This window comes from Papio anubis, chromosome 19 (genome assembly GCF_008728515.1).
Source record: "Papio anubis isolate 15944 chromosome 19, Panubis1.0, whole genome shotgun sequence".
Classification (NCBI taxonomy): domain Eukaryota; kingdom Metazoa; phylum Chordata; class Mammalia; order Primates; family Cercopithecidae; genus Papio; species Papio anubis.
In genome coordinates, this window is record NC_044994.1 from 13,146,812 (window position 1) to 13,162,956 (window position 16,145).

At 38.7% G+C, this 16,145-nt stretch overlaps 1 protein-coding gene across 2 annotated transcripts in view; it reads right to left on the bottom strand.

Moving 5' to 3' along the window:
* Positions 1-16,145, bottom strand: part of ROCK1 (Rho associated coiled-coil containing protein kinase 1) — a 163,699-nt gene that overhangs the window by 23,367 nt on the left and 124,187 nt on the right. For both annotated transcript variants that reach the window (XM_017951600.3, XM_009192496.3), the window contains exons 19-22: positions 14,540-14,700; positions 11,345-11,529; positions 9,775-9,844; positions 6,932-7,026 (exon numbers count right to left, since the gene is read on the bottom strand). In XM_017951600.3, the coding sequence (XP_017807089.1) occupies positions 6,932-7,026; positions 9,775-9,844; positions 11,345-11,529; positions 14,540-14,700 (511 nt within the window). The remainder of the gene's footprint in view (positions 1-6,931; positions 7,027-9,774; positions 9,845-11,344; positions 11,530-14,539; positions 14,701-16,145) is intronic.

The following is a 16,145-nucleotide window of genomic DNA, read 5'->3' on the forward strand; positions in this document are numbered from 1 at the left end:
TTCTGGACACTTTAAATGTGGGGTGCTTAACACTCAAGCAGAGATGTCAATGAGACAGCTGAATACATAAGTCTGGAATTCAACGGAGAATGTACTTGGACTCTGACACCATTTAAAGCCACAAGGCTGGATGAGAACAAGCAGGGAGTAATCCCTTGAGCACTCCAAACTCTTAAGGGTCTCAGCAATTAGAAGGGAAAAAGGAACAAAGGAGGTTGAGAAAGAGTAGCCAGTTCAATAAGGAAAAAACAGCGTATGGTGTCACAGAAGTCAAAAGAAGACATTTTCTCAAGAGAGTAATCAACTAAGTCAAATGCTGCTATGAAATAAGGTGAGAACTGAGAAGTCACTATTAGGAAGATGCCACTGACCTTGAGAAGAGTTGTTTTGTTAGCATGATGAATGCAAAAGTATGACTGGAGTGAGCTCAAGAGAGAATGGAAGAAGATGGGGGAAGGTACCTGATGTGTTACTTTTCAAGTAAGCTGGCTATAAAAAAAAGAAAAGTGGCATGGTAGCTACCATGTAGATAATGTAGTTAAAAGACGCAGTTTTGCTCTTGTTGCCCAGGCTGGAGTGCAATGGTGTGATCTTGGCTCACTGCAAACGCCACCTCCTAGGTTCAAGCAATTCCCCTGCCTCAGTCTCCCGAGTAGGTGGGATTACAAGCGTGCGCCACCATGCCCGGCTAATTTTGTATTTTTAGTAGATGTGGGGTTTCTCCATGTTGGTCAGGCTGGTCTTGAACTCCTGACCTCAGGGGATCTGCCCACCTTGGCCTCCCAAAGTGCTAGGATTATAGGCTTGAGCCACCGCGCCCGGCCCAAAGTCATACTCTTAAGTAGGCAGGAAGAGATGGGATTAGCCATTAGATAAGAACTAATGCTCTTGTCCATTTACATCATCAGAAGGAAGGCAGGGTTTATAGGTACTATTCTCTACTTAGAAGCTGTTCTCACCAAGATAATGAGTAACCTTCAAAATAAATACAATGGACAATTTATGACTTTTTGGTGACCTTTCTGAATATTTGGCACTTTTTTTTTTTTTGAGACGGAGTCTCACTCTGTTGCCCAGGCTGAAGTGCAGTGGCCTGATCTCGGCTCACTGCAAGCTCCGCCTCCCAGGTTCGCGCCATTCTCCTGCCTCAGCCTCCCAAGTAGCTGGGACTACAGGCGCCCGCCACCTCGCCCGATTAATTTTTTGTATTTTTAGTAGAGACGGGGTTTCTCCATGTTAGCCAGGATGGTCTCGATCTCCTGACCTTGTGATCTGCCCCCCTCAGCCTTCCAAAGTGCTGAGATTACAGGCATGAGCCACCACGCCCAGCAACATTTGGCACTTTTAATCACTTTCTCTTTCTTGAAATACTCTCCTCCCCCAGCTTTTGTGATACTCTACTCTGATGTAGACAAGTTAGTAGCTACGGTGGTGAAAGAGAATAGATGTTCTCTTCTGATTTTTAGGAAGCAAGGCCATTAGCTAAGTACAAGAATAAGGAAAAGGTGGCGATCTGAGTAGAGACGAGATGTGAAATACTTTTCTTAGGAGAGTAGTAGAGTTAATACTTTAGGAAAAGAAAGGAAATGCTGCCAATGCCAAATCTAAGAATACTGGGAGTGGTTCTGCCAGCTATTATAATACAGGGCTTCAGGTTCACATGTTCTTATCTGGAGTTTCTGCTTTGTGTTAAGTTCAGATAAAAGTATCTGGGTTATACTTTAAAACACCAGAAAACCTATTTAACCCAGAATATATTTCTCTCCATAATGAAAGACTGTCTTTACTAATATTTAAAGTCAATCTCTCACCCTTATTCTCCTATCTCTTAAAAGAATTCAATCATCAATCATTCCATATTCTTCTGGATTATAAGATTATAAAGAGTGGCTTTGTTCTTGTTCACAAGTGTATTTCAAATGCCTAGAAAATTCTCTGGCCCACAGAGTGTGCTCAAAAATTTTATTTGAATGAAGAGATGTGGGGCTGCTCCTACTCTGATTTCCTTCCCATAGTCCATTTAAATATGCTCAAGTTTACGCTACTGTTAGGAAGCGCTCTCCTTCACATTCTCCTCTACCTACTGCTACTTCTTCTTGCCATAACAGCCAAGTCTCCTGAATTTTTTAATTTAACAAATATTTGCTGAGCATCACAATGCTGCCGTTACAATTGTAGGTGCTAGACATACAGCAATGAATTGGACCTAAGAACGAAACATCTGAAAATTCCTTCTGCCATAGTGCTTTGTTTCTAGTGGAAAAACAAAAACAATAAATACACCAAGTAAGAAAATTATATATTAGGAGGGAATAAGTGCTACAGAGAAAAATAAAATAGGGAAGGATGTATGAACTGGGCACCAAGGTAGTGGGGTGGGGATGTATGCAATTTAAAAAGCATATTCAGGGAAGGCCTTCTCAAATGATGTGGACCTAGAGAGGGCCAAGGAGCAAGTCATGTAGATACTTGGAGGAAACTGTTCCAGGAAGAGAGAAGAGCAATGTACATACCTGGAGGTAGGAGAGTGACTAATTGGTGTGCTGAATAGAAAGAAGGCTAATCAGGCTGTTAGGTATACTCTGTCTCTTATTCTACCCTTTCCATTCAGTCTCAATCTACTTCAATATCTATTCTCATCTCTATTTAGAAGCTGTTCTCACCAAGATAATGAATAACCTTCAATGTAAGTACAATGGACAATTTATGACTGTTTTTCTTGACCTTTCTGGATATGTGACACTTTTTAAAGTTTAATTTTTATTTATTTATATTTTTGAGACAGAGTCTCACCCTGTTGCCCAGGCTGGAGTGCAGTGGCGCCATCTAGGCTCCCCGCAAACTCCACCTCCCGGGTTCACGCCATTCTCCTGCCTCAGCCGCCCGAGTAGCTGGGACTACAGGCACCCGCCACCATGCCCGGCTAATTTTTTTGTGTTTTTAGTAGAGACGGGGTTTCACCATGTTAACCAGGATGGTCTCAATCTTCTGACACCGTGATCTGCCTGCCTTGGCCTTCCAAAGTGCTGGGATTACAGATGTGAGCCACTGTGCCCAGCCAATATGTGGCACTTTTCATCACTTTCTCTTTTTTGAAATATTCTCTTAGTCCAGCTTTTGTGACACCCTGCTCTGATTTTCTCTTATACTGTTGGTAGGTTCTTAGTTTCCCTTCCTCTGCCCATTCCTTAAAAGTCTAGGAGCTGGTAGTCTTTCCTCAGCCCTTATGTCTTCTGATCCTACACTATGGGTTACAACTTGCTACCTGGGAGGACCAAATGAGTCCACAACAGTGCCCCGCACTTCCCTCCAGACACACACACACAAACACACACCTAAAATAGTTTTGGGTCAATCTTTTACATAAAAATTCAGATTCTTGGTTTCTCTTGAAAAACCAGAAGATCTTGACATACTGGGCCAGTGTTATCATGTGGTAACAAATGGCTGGAACTGAGGAGGTGAGATGTTCAGTTTGTTATAATCCTTACAACTTACGCAATGAATATATCTGCACTTAGACCCCACTAATTACAGCCTAATTATACCAATGGCATCACAGGCTCATGAGTTTATAAACTCTGAGATACATAATCACCTTAACAGATCTCTACATTAGTGGTTTCTATATGCAAAGACTATCAAATCAGCTTCAAGTTCTTATCTTTTATCTGCATTCTAAATAAATAAACCCAAATACCGTGGTATCCATTTCTGTCTGAACATCCCATAGGCACCTCAAACTCAACAGGCCTGAAATTGAAATAATCTTCTCTCCCCTCGTCTCACAATTTTGGCATCCCTTAGCTCAGGGACCAGCACTACCATCAACTCAACAGCCCTGGTCAGAAACTTGAGAGTCAGCCTGAAAATTTTTCTAACCTTTACCCCTATGCCTCCAAATCTACAAATCCTACTTCTTTTACTTCCTACTTCGTTTTATGCACCTGCCTCTTACTGCCAACTTCCACTATAATTTTACATCTAAGTTTTTCCAGTGGTTCTATAACTGGGCTCCCTGTATCTATGCAGCTTTCTCTTACTTCAATTCATTCTCCACTCCTTAGGGTGAGTTTTCTAAAATACTTGTCAGTCACTAGCTTAGAATTTTCATTTATTCATTCAGTATTTATTGAATACTTACTCTAAAAGTCCCTGATTGAAGTGCTGGGAATAAATAGACAACAATGGAAGAAACAAAAGTCCCCACTTTTCAATATTTTAAACTCTTCAGCATGATACACAAGGTCCTTTGTAATCTGACTCAGTTTTATCTCTCCAGCCTTATCTGTCACGAACTAACCATTTGCTGTTCCTCAAATCACAGATTGGCTTCTGCCTATACTGTCCCTTGTTCCCCACATCCCATTCCCTGGCTAATTCTACTTTCCCTCAGTTGTGATCTCTGTTGGGAAATGTTCTCTGAATCCCACATGGTAAGGTGAGATATCCTTTGGCACAGCCACTGTACCTTGATTATCTCTCTCCTAACTCGATTCTGAAGCACTTGAAGAATCGTAACTTACTAATAATTGGATAGCTGCACAAAGCACAGTACTTATAGCACAATAGTGGTGATCCATATATTTGTCTTAAATAGATGAACAGATGAAAAAAGGAAAATATATCAACTCTGAAACAATATAGTATGGAGTGAATATTTGGCACTTTTAATTACTTTCTCTTTCTGTTCCTCAGATCACAGATTGGTTTCTGCCTATACTATGCCCTTCACAGTGAATGCATACATCTGGGATTGCATATTGCACTGTGAATACCATACAAATGGTAGAGTAGGTAACAGACCAGACTCTACAGTATGACTGTATCAGAGAACAACCAGGAAATGCAGCTTTGTGTCTACCTTAGCTTTCAGTTAACTAGGTTATCTAACTATGATACTTGGCCACCAAATTAGTATGTTGATACCTGCTGTGATGCTAAAATTTATAGTAATTTACAGATCGGCAACAAACTATTGTCAATTCTGGACCTCAAATATTTTAATCAACTTAATCAACTCGATTAAGGCAACTTAATTGCAAAAAGATGCAATTATACTTAATTTATAATCAAGTCAACAAAGCTAAACAATGAAAAGTCTAAGTTTATTTATAAAACTAGTAAAAATAAAGGTTATGTATTCCAACAACAAAAAAAATGAAAAATGATAAAAGTGAGTATCTCCAGTTTGCAACACCTAATGTATTAAGGATCTAACGTAGAGTACCACAGTGGTTAACAACAGAAACAGGGAAACCAGAAAGTACAAGGTTATATATGAATTAGTCTTCTTTCTCCTAAAAATCAGATTTGAATCTGATTAAGCTTCCAAATCAGAAATGTCCAATAAAACTTTCTAGGATGTCAGAAATGTTCTGTATCTGTACTATCTATTATAATATGGTAGACACTAACCGCATGTGACTACTGAGCACCTGAAATACGACTAGTACATCTGAGGAACTAAGTTTTAATTTTATGTAACTGAATTTAAATTTAAGTAACTATATGTGGCTACTGGCCACCATATTGGGCAGAGGAGCTCTAGATATAACTACTGACTTCCAGGAAACATAAGGGAAATGGGGAATGTTCAACCAACTACAGAAATTGAATCAATAAAATTGCAACTGAGGGAACCTCTGCAGGACAAAAAATTCCAGTTTCTTCAACAAATTTGTATCAGGATGGTGATTACTCTTGAGATGGGGAGGAAAGAAGGCATAATTAGGAGGTGGGATATAGTGGGCTTCTGAAGTGGATAGCAAGGTTCTCTTTCATGGATGATGATGTTATGACGATATTTGTCATAATTCATAAAAACTATTAGTTTTGCTGTTTTCTGTAATTGTTTGTTTCAACAACAAACAGTCTTTCAAAGGTGATTAAATGTAAAGAGAATATAACAGTGTTGGAAAACTAGTTCTAGTGTATGTTCTGACATTACCTAGCTATGAGATACTCCGCATGAGTTAGTATCTTGTTGGACCTATCAGCTGAATTCTAAAATGAAGCTGTTACACTTGAAATAGCTTTATAAGGTTTTCTCCTTTTAAGACCCTAAACATACACATGTAATGAAAATTAACCTGCATAATAATACTTTATTATTATTATTTTTAGAGATGGGATCTCATTATGTTGCCCAGGTTGGTCTTGGGCAACTCCTGCGCTCAAGTGATCCTCTCACCTCAGCCTCCCAAAATGCTGGTATTACAGGCGTGAGCCACCATGCCCGGCCATAACTTGCATAGTAATCCTAAGAAGACCTTAAGTACCTTTATCTAACTTGAAATAATGATTTGCAAAAACAGCATGATTTATATATAAATAGATCTTTTAAAATTGAGATACTAGCCCAGGCGTGGTGGCTCATGCCTGTAATCCCAGCACTTTGGGAGGCCGAGGTGGGCGGAACACGAGGTCACGAGTTTGAGTTTGAGACCAACCTGACCAACATGGTAAAACCCTGTCTCTACTAAAAATACAAAAATTAGCCGAGCGTAGTGCTGCATGCCTGCAATCTCAGCTACTCAGGAGGCTGAGGCAGGAGAATCGCTTGACCTCAGGAAGCGGAAGCTGCAGTGAGCCGAGATCACGCCACTGCAGTCCAGCCTGGGTGACAGAGCAAGACTCTGTCTCAAATAAAAATAAATTAAAAAAATAAAAATTGAGATACCCCTGAAAACAACTGTCAAACAACTTTTTGTCAGTTTAATGAATCTCTGCAATTGCTACAGTGTTGATTTATAGCATTGTTTTTTCACCATAAAGGTAAATTTAGTCTAATCTGATTTGTTCTGAATTAGCCCAATAAATTGTGTTCTATACCATTCCCACCAGAATAATGGCACATCTATTCACTATTTTAAAACTTAAGAATGCCTATTGCAGTACTAATTCTTGTTCTAAAGCAAAATGGACATACTTTTCATTTTGTAGTTCCTGTATTTTCTTTAAATTTTCTCTGTTTTTTTCTTCAATTTCTTCTTTAAGTTCCTTTACCTGGGTTTTATAAAGTGTCTGCAAAACAAGTGACAAGAAGTAGTAAGTGTTTATGCTGGGTTAACAACAATTTGGCAGTTTCTTATAAATTTTAAAAATTAACATATGATCCAACAATTCCTCTCAAGTATTTACCCATGACAAATGCAAATATATATCAACACCTAGTCTTATACATGAATTTTCCTTATGGTTTTATTTATAACAACTCCAAAGTGGAAATGAACCAGATATCCATCAATACATGGGTTAAAAAAAAAACTGGTTAATTCATATTACTTAGCAATAAAAAGGAATTAACTACTGACACAACATGTAAAACTAAGAAATCTAAAAAATATGCTGAGTGAAAGAAACCGTGTCAAAAAGCATATACTGTGTGACTCCATGTATATGAAATTCTAGAACAGGTGAAAATAATCAATAATGACAGAAAACTATCAGTCATTGTCTGTGTATAGAGGTGGCTGGGAAAAATGTAGAGTGAAGGGCCACAAGGGAACTTTTTGCGGTGAAAAAAAATATTCCACATATTGATTGTGGTTGTGGTCACACAGTTGTATATATTTGTCAAAACTTACTAACCAGTACACTTAAAATGGGTATATTATATAGAAATTATAGCTTAATGGCCGGGTGTGGTGGCTCACGCCTGTAATCCCAGCACTTTGGGAGGCCGAGGCGGGCAGATCATGAGGTCAGGAGATTGAGACCATCCTGGCTAACATAGTGAAACCCCGTTTCTACTAAAAATACAAAAAATTAGCTGGGCGTGGTGGCACGCTCCTGTAATCACAGCTCTTCGGGAGACTTGAACCCGGGAGCGGGAGGTTGCAGTGAGCCAAGATTGTGCCACTGCTCTCTAGCCTGGGTGAGAGTGAGACTCCATCTCAAAAAAAAAAAAAAAAAAAGACATTATAGCTTAATAAAGTGTATTATAGATTTGGGAAGACATTATAAAGAAATTTAACACACACTACTAATTTAAATGTTAGATCAATTCTTGACTAATGTTAGAAAAAAATCACTTCTGTTTTGGTGGGTGGGATGTACTGGGCAGTTGGGAGACAGGTAAAAAATATCCACAAAAGGGCTGGGTGCAGTGGCTCACGCCTGTAATCCCAGCACTTTGGGAGGCCGAGGTGGGCGGATCACGGGGTCAGGAGATCCAGACCATCCTGGCTAACATGGTGAAACCTCGTGTCTACTAAAAATACAAAAATTAGCCAGGTGTGGTGGCGGGCACCTGTAGTCCCAGCTACTCGGGAGGCTGAGGTAGGAGAACGGTGTGAAACCAGGAGGCAGAGCTTGCAGTGAGCTGAGATTGCGCCACTGCACTCTAGCCTGGGCAAGAGGGCAAGACTCTATCTCAAAAAAAAAAAAAAAAAAAAAAGAAAAGAAATGTCCACAAATAAGATTTATCAAGTATTCTGCTAACATATCTATAATATATGCTTATTTCAGAACAATGGTTCTTAAAAAATTCACTAAGCTTTTGCCAACTCCAGCGAAAAATATTTAACACATGAGACTCATTTTGTGTTAGTTGCTGAAGTTACAGAGTGAACTTCCAGTTCTGATATCTATTTCTTTTTAACTACCCTCTTCATTTTAAAAGAAAAAGAGAAGGGAAAAAAATAGCAAGGGCCAGCAAACAGCTGTGGAGAACTACTTTAACACTTACTTATTACATTAAGAAACAGCACTTTTCTAGGCAAAAAAATACATAAATGTCTATGGGAATGCAAATGAAAGAAGAATAAGGGCTTACTCTAGGTTAAGTATTTAGAATTCCTAAAATTAAGTAATCTATTTGGCCTTTGGGACTTAGATTCTTATCTCTCTGACTTCAAATAATGAAATTCAAGTAAGTAAATCAATGAAGGGATAAAAAGAAAAATAATCTGATTTGAAAACCCAGAATAAAAACAAATCTTAAAATCTGGTTCATAACAGCTTATTGAATTGAATGCTGTTTAATCCAATGCCCACAAGCAATGCAATAAATCAGAACTGAGACAGGGTCAGGTTTTGTACTATTTTCTAGAAGCAAAATGAAGAATCCACAGGAACCACCGCAAGTCATTTGACATCCATGCAAACATCTGGAGGCATGGATGATTGCTCTGCGGAAGCATATGGCAAGAAAGTGTATGGGATGCTACAGATCACTTTGCAGAAGTTAGCAGTAGATACTTTGAATAATTACATTTAGCAAATACCCAGGGCAAGAGTTTTCAATAATATTTAAAAGTTTTCCATTTTGTTTATGAGACAGAGTCTTGCTGTCGCCCAGGCTGGAGCACAGATGACCTCAGCTTACTATAATGTCCAACTACCAGGCTCAAGTGATTCTTCTGCCTCAGCCTCCGGAGTAGCTGGGACTACAGGTGCCTGCCACCACAACCAGCTAATTTTTGTATTTTTAGTAGAGACAGGGTTTCACCATGTTGGCCAGTCTGGTCTCGAACTCCTGATCTCAAGTGATCCACCCGCCTTGGCCTCCCAAAGTGCTGGGATGACAGGTGTGAGCCACCGCGCCTGGCCTGAAAAGTTTTTATGATTTAAAAACATACACCAATGATAGCCTAATATGCCAAGAAACAAATGGACAAACAAAAAGAAGAAAATCACAATGTTTATTAGAAGATGAAGAGTCATTTGAAAAAGAATTTTAAAAAGAAAAAGTTCACATAAAAGAATCTAATACCTTGTTGTAAGTCAGGTTTTGAAACAGTGCATATGTTAAAAATGATTCTCACTTACCGAGAAATATTGTTCAGCTTCAAGCTGATCTTGCAGCTCCCGCATCTGTCCTTCATTCCCTCTATACTGTCTTCAGATGAAAAGAAAAACAAGTGAACAAACGCTCCTACTTATACTAGACTTTATTTATTCTTAGTTTGTTAAAGTTGCTAATATAAAAAAGGTTTACTAAAACAATCTTTATTTTTAAAAAACATACTTCATTATTATTTTACTGATTAACGTGGTCAGGCCACACTGGTTCTATCTTGCTCCTTATAAAATGATGCTATACAGAAGTCGTGAGAGCCCTTTTCTACTGATGATCACTTTTTGGAGAATATTAATTGTGGATCTATCCAAAATGAAAAAATAAAATTGATACCATATTTTTGCTAAATTTTTACAGAGAAAAGCAGTAATAGGGAAGAAAATGTCTTGTACAGTAAGTAAAAAAAAAGGGGGGCATGAAAAATTTAGTAACAGTTCAGTGCTATATATCATAGTACTATATTTAATAAGTAATAATTCAGTATTACATACTAGACATTATGGCCAATTAAGCACAAAAAAGGGGCTCTGGAAATGAATCATCAGGTAAGAAGGGAAAGCAAGAACAACAAACTGACAAAGAAGGAGGAACATAGACAGACAGCTGCATGTATATAATATATATATAAACAAAACTCACAAAGGAGCAGGGTCCAAAAGATGGAAACACAACGTAACCCGAAGACACAGATTTTCAACAATTATTTACTGTCTACTATGAAAGTCTAGCAGCTAGGCTTGAAAATCTAGCTGCTAGACTTTCATAGTAGACAGTAATAGCTTTGTATTGTCAGTATCTAAAAAGGCATGTGGTTGACAGAAAGTCCACAACAATCTCTACTGAATGCTGAGTGAGAGTATTTTTGGAGGAAAAAAATATAAAACACATTTTTGTGAAAATGGTGGCCCTAAAAGAGGACAAGAATTTCACCAATATAAACCCAATTTTATGAAAACTGAAAATTTAATCCAAGAATCACCTCTGTAAATGAAGCTAGCAAGTGATGATATAATAAAATAAATTCGGAGGAAATAAAAACACAGGACTTGGCATAAGATATATCCACTTTTGATATTAAACTTGTGATGCATATTCTTAGGCAAATTGTGAAAGCAATCCTGATATCTTGCTTGTTCTCCATTTCAAGTAAGCAGGCATATCACATCCCAAGAGTAACAGAAAAACAAAAAAGACATTTTTGCATTTTGAGATGAACCAAAGACACAAAACAAAACAGTGTGTCATGTCTAATTCTAGCCTCTGAACATCTCCTACAAGGCGCTGTGATTTTTGTAATTCTAACCTGAAGAAATGTGATGACTTCTGTGGACATGAAAATCAGATGAGAAAACTGTGGTCTTTCCAAAGCCTGAACTCCCTTGAAAACCTTTGCAAGTAAATTCTTTTACTTCTAAATACTTTTTCGCAGTCTTTCACAAACTCTAAGTACATAATCTGTACATATGTAAAATATCAAACATACAAGTCAATGATGAGCACAAAAAAGAAAGAAATTACAATGTTATTTTAAAGACTTACTTCGTAAGCTGAGCTAACTCAAATTCTAATAATCTCTTTGCTTCCAATAAAGTATTTATTTCCTGTTTCATCTGCTTTTCTAAACCTTTTAAATTGTCTGCCTCAAATGCTTGAGTCTTCAATTCATTTTGTAACAGCAGCCGCTTATTTGATTCCTGCTCCAGTAGCAGGGTTAGATTCTTAACCTATGAATTAGAAAAATAATTGGGATCTTAAATCTCTTAAATAATTTATTAGACATTATTTGAAAGAATACTAACCAAATCAAGTACATTATAATTCATGGTACTAGTAGAAAATATTAGTATTTTAAAGAGTCTTCATTGTTCCATGTGTTTATTATTGTAGATTTACTATAAAGTCAAATTAATTCTCAAATTTCAGACATGAGATGTTGTGGAGGGAAAAAAATTCTGGTTCCTTTCAGACCCAATCATCATGAAAATGTTGGAGTACAAGGTGATTATAAAACTCATTTCTGGGCCAGGCACAGTGGTTCACGTCTGTCATCCCAGCACTTTGGGAGGCTGAGGCAGGTGGAGTGCTTGAACCCAGAGTTTGAGACCAGCCTGGTCAACATGGTGAAACCCTCGCTCTACAAAAAAATACAAAATTGGCCAGGCATGGTGGTACACTCCTGTAGTCCCAGCTGCGTGAGAGGATCACCTGAGCCTGGGAGGCAGAGGCTGCAGTGAGCCAAGATCATGCCATTGCACTCCAGCCTGAGTGACAGTGAGACTCCGTCTCAAAAAAAAAAAAACAAAAAACAAAAAAACCATTTCTGGGGGAACATTTGAATGGAATACTTAAATTTACCTGTTTATGTGTTCTACTCTACAACCCTTCAAAGCTTAACAAAACAAACTGAACATATGTTTCATTCAACTCAACAAATATTTTTGAAGTGTTCATTAGGTGTTCGGACCAATGAACTCAAAATTCCTACAGTGGTTTACAATGGCCTTCATGATCTGTTCTAACTCTATTCCTATCATTGGCCATTCTCTACAATCCAATCATATTCTTCAGATCCTCAAATGCAAGAAATTCTCCCTCATCTCACAGTTCTTGTACACACTACTCCTTCTGTTTTTTTTTGTTTTTTTGTTTTTTTTTTTGAGACGGAGTCTTGCTCTGTTGCCCAGGCTGGAGTGCAGTGGCGCAATCTCGGCTCACTGCAAGCTCCGCCTCCCGGGTTCACGCCATTCTCCTGCCTCAGCCTCCCGAGTAGCTGGGACTACAGGCGCCCGCTGCTGTGCCCGGCTAATTTTTTCTATTTTTAGTAGAGACGGGGTTTCACCATGGTCTCGATCTCCTGACCTTGTGATCCGCCCGCCTCGGCCTCCCAAAGTGCTGGGATTACAGGCGTGAGCCACCGCGCCCGGCTACTCCTTCTGTTTTATCCTCCTTCATTTATTCATTCTTCAGCTCTCAAATGTCATACTCTTAGCAAGGCCTTCTGTAATTCCCAAATGTGATTAGTAATACACCCCTATAGCATTCGGTACTTTCTTTTTAATTATTTGCAATGCTTGTAGTTACTATTTTTTTTTTTTTTGAGACTGAGTCTCACTCTGTATGTAGCCCAGGCTGGAGTGCAGTGGTGTGATCTTGGCTTACTGCAAGCTCCGCCTCCCGGGTTCACGCCATTCTCCTGCCTCAGCCTCCCGAGTAGCTGGGACTACAGGTGCCTGCCACCACGCCCGGCTAATTTTTTGTATTTTTAGTGGAGACGGGGTTTCACCATGTTATCCAGGGTGGTCTCGATCTCCTGACCTCATGAGCCACCCAGCTCGGCCTTCCAAAGTGCTGGGATTACAGGCGTGAGCCACTGCGCCTGGCCAGTAGTTACTATTTTAATATCTGTTTTTCCCTCCTGGCTGTAACTTCCAACAAAGTCAGGACCATACCTATATCTTACTCACTTCAGTAACCCCCAACTCCTAGCACAGAGCCAAATAGCAGGTAGTCAAAAATTATGTTTTTTAAATGACTGAATATTATCTTTCAAATTTTGTACATTCCTCCTGCATGCTAACTTTAATAGGTACCTCTAGTTTCTCTTCTTTCTAAACCATTCTATATACCACTACTAAATTGATTTTTCTAGAAGTGCTTTCACCGATAGCTCCCATGCAAGTTTTATTTTTTAGAGATAGGGTCTCACTCTCGGCTCACTGCAGCCTCAATCTCCTGAGGTGCAAGCAATCCTCCCACCTCAGCCTCCTGAGTAGCTGGAACTATAGGCATACGCCACCACACATAGCTGATTTTGGTATTTGAGATGGGGTTTCACCATGTTGCCTAGGCTGGTTTCAAACTCCTGGGCTCAAGCAATCTGCCGATCTGCCCACCTCAGCCTCCCAAAGTGCTGGGATTACAGGTGTAAGCCAATGTGTCTGGCCACCCATGCAAGTTTTAAAGAGTATCGATATTTTGGCCTCCAAATTTCTCCCATGACCACTCAACATGTCTTCTTCTTTTCTTCAAAAAGTTAAAAGTTCTATCAAGTTCCTTTTTATGCTTTACTTACCCATCTTCTTATCCACCCGGTACTCACTTTATTATCCATATCTTTACTGATAATATTCCCTCTAGCAAATAAAACTCTGACTCCAAAACTATTACCTTTTGAAGTCTTACTCAACCTTTAAAATCTAGGTAACATGTTACATCTTCTTGAGAAGGCTTTCCTACTTTCGGTCTTAGAAATAATTTCTAAAGTACATATAGTAACCACCAGGACATGTTGTCATTTTATCTTTTTATTAACTGCTTTATAAAATGTATACCCCATGCTATCAATCTAAGCCAGGAAAGACTACAGTTAAACACTTTTATTGAAATCTAAGAGCAATGCTTTCTTTGGGGATATAAGATGCATTATAATAAAGACTCTTTTTTTTCTTTAAAGCAGATGGTCAGTTTTTTCAGGGAAGGAACTATGACATTTCAATACAGTTGTACTGTCATAGTGGAAAATGGCATAGATCACACAGAGTGAATGTTCAATAACTATTTGAAGAGGAAAATTCTAGGTGCTGGGGTAACCATATAGCAGTGAACATAGACCCATGTCAATCATTTCATTCAAATCTCCTTCACGGTGTTTAAATTATAGATAACTCTTCAGTCATAACTTATATAATCGTTTCTCTTTTAATAGATGAACAAAGTCAGTACTATTTTTCTTACTTCATCCTCCATCCTTTCTTTATTTCCAGTCAAATGTTCTAGTTTCTGCTGAGATTGCTTCAGATCAACGTCTAGCATGGAACACTGTTTCTCAATCTGAACAACCCGATTTTCAGCCTTCTCTCGAGCTTCTCTTTCTTCTTTCAGCTTTTTTTCCATCTCTGGGAAAGCAAAAAGTTACAAACATTTAAAGAAAGAGTACTTTAATACATTTCACTTTATATGGGCTGTAATTTGGTTTCAAACATCTCTATTGTTTTTAATCCTGGGACTTGAATAGAGCTATTAATTATAGAAATTCTCATGTTATGTAAACTGTTTATATAGTAGAAATCTCTAAAGAAAAGGAGTTATAAAATATAATACAGCAATAAAATCTTCTAAACCCAGCTCTTGCCCAATGATGAGAGATTAATCAGTACCACTTTCAGACTAGAAGGTGAAGAGTATAGCTAGAAAGAAAGTGAATCAACAAAGAAGAACAATGAAGGTACATCAAGTAAAAGCAGAAAAATAAGGCTGTGGTTATTAATTTATACCCTGCATTGTTCCAGAAAAGGTTCAGGAGGCTTAAGGCCATGGTAGGAACTCCAATTTATACAATTCAGATGAATAAGATTCCACAGTAGTATAATACCTCTTTTAATTATTACTGGAATATATTAGTCTACACTGAGGCTCCTTTTTTGAAATATAACTAAGCTTCTGAGAGGTTAACTTTTCCATGTTCACGCAACTAGTAAGTTGCCCCATCAGGATTCTAGTTTCTTTGAAGTCTGCTTTCCCACTCTCGAAGACCACCCTCTAGGTGACAAAATATAAACTATTAAATAAATATAAATAAACTATTACTTATCTTTCCCCTCAAACCTACAACTTAGCTGCACCACTAAATTGTCACCTCTTAAGACCCTTCTGTTTAATCAAACACAAATCCATCCACTATGTTCTTCTGACTCTTGATATCTCTCTCCTGAGAGCCAGACTTAGATACCAATTGACTATTTAACATCTCCACCTAGATATCGAATAATCTTATTAAAGTTAACATATCCACAATAGATGCCTTTATACTTCTGGCCTATCCCCAAACCACTCCAACCCCAGCTAGTCTCAGTCTTTCGTTTTTTTTTTTGCGACGGTGTCTCGCTGTGTCGCCCAGGACAAAGTACACTGGTGCAATCTCAGCTCACTGCAACTTCCGCCACCTGGGTTCTAGCAATTCTCCTGCCTCAGCCTCCTGAGTAGCTGAGATTACAGGTGCGCATCACTACACGCAGCTAATTTTTGTATTTTTTAGTAGAGACGGGGTTTCACCATGTTGCCCAGGCTGGTCTCGAACTCCTGGCCTCAAATGATCTGCCTGCCTCGGCCTCCCAAAGTGCTAGGATTACAGGTGTGAGTCCCCGCACCTGGCCTCCTTCTATCCAATTCATCACCAACTCTTGTCCTCTATACCTCAACTTCTTTGCCGCTCTACTACTACCAGTGTTTACAGCCTATAGCCTTCTAACTGATCTCCCTTTTTATCACTGTTCTCACTCTTGAAAGCATTCCCCACAAAGCAGCAGAAATGATATTTTAAAAACATAAATTACACATCCCA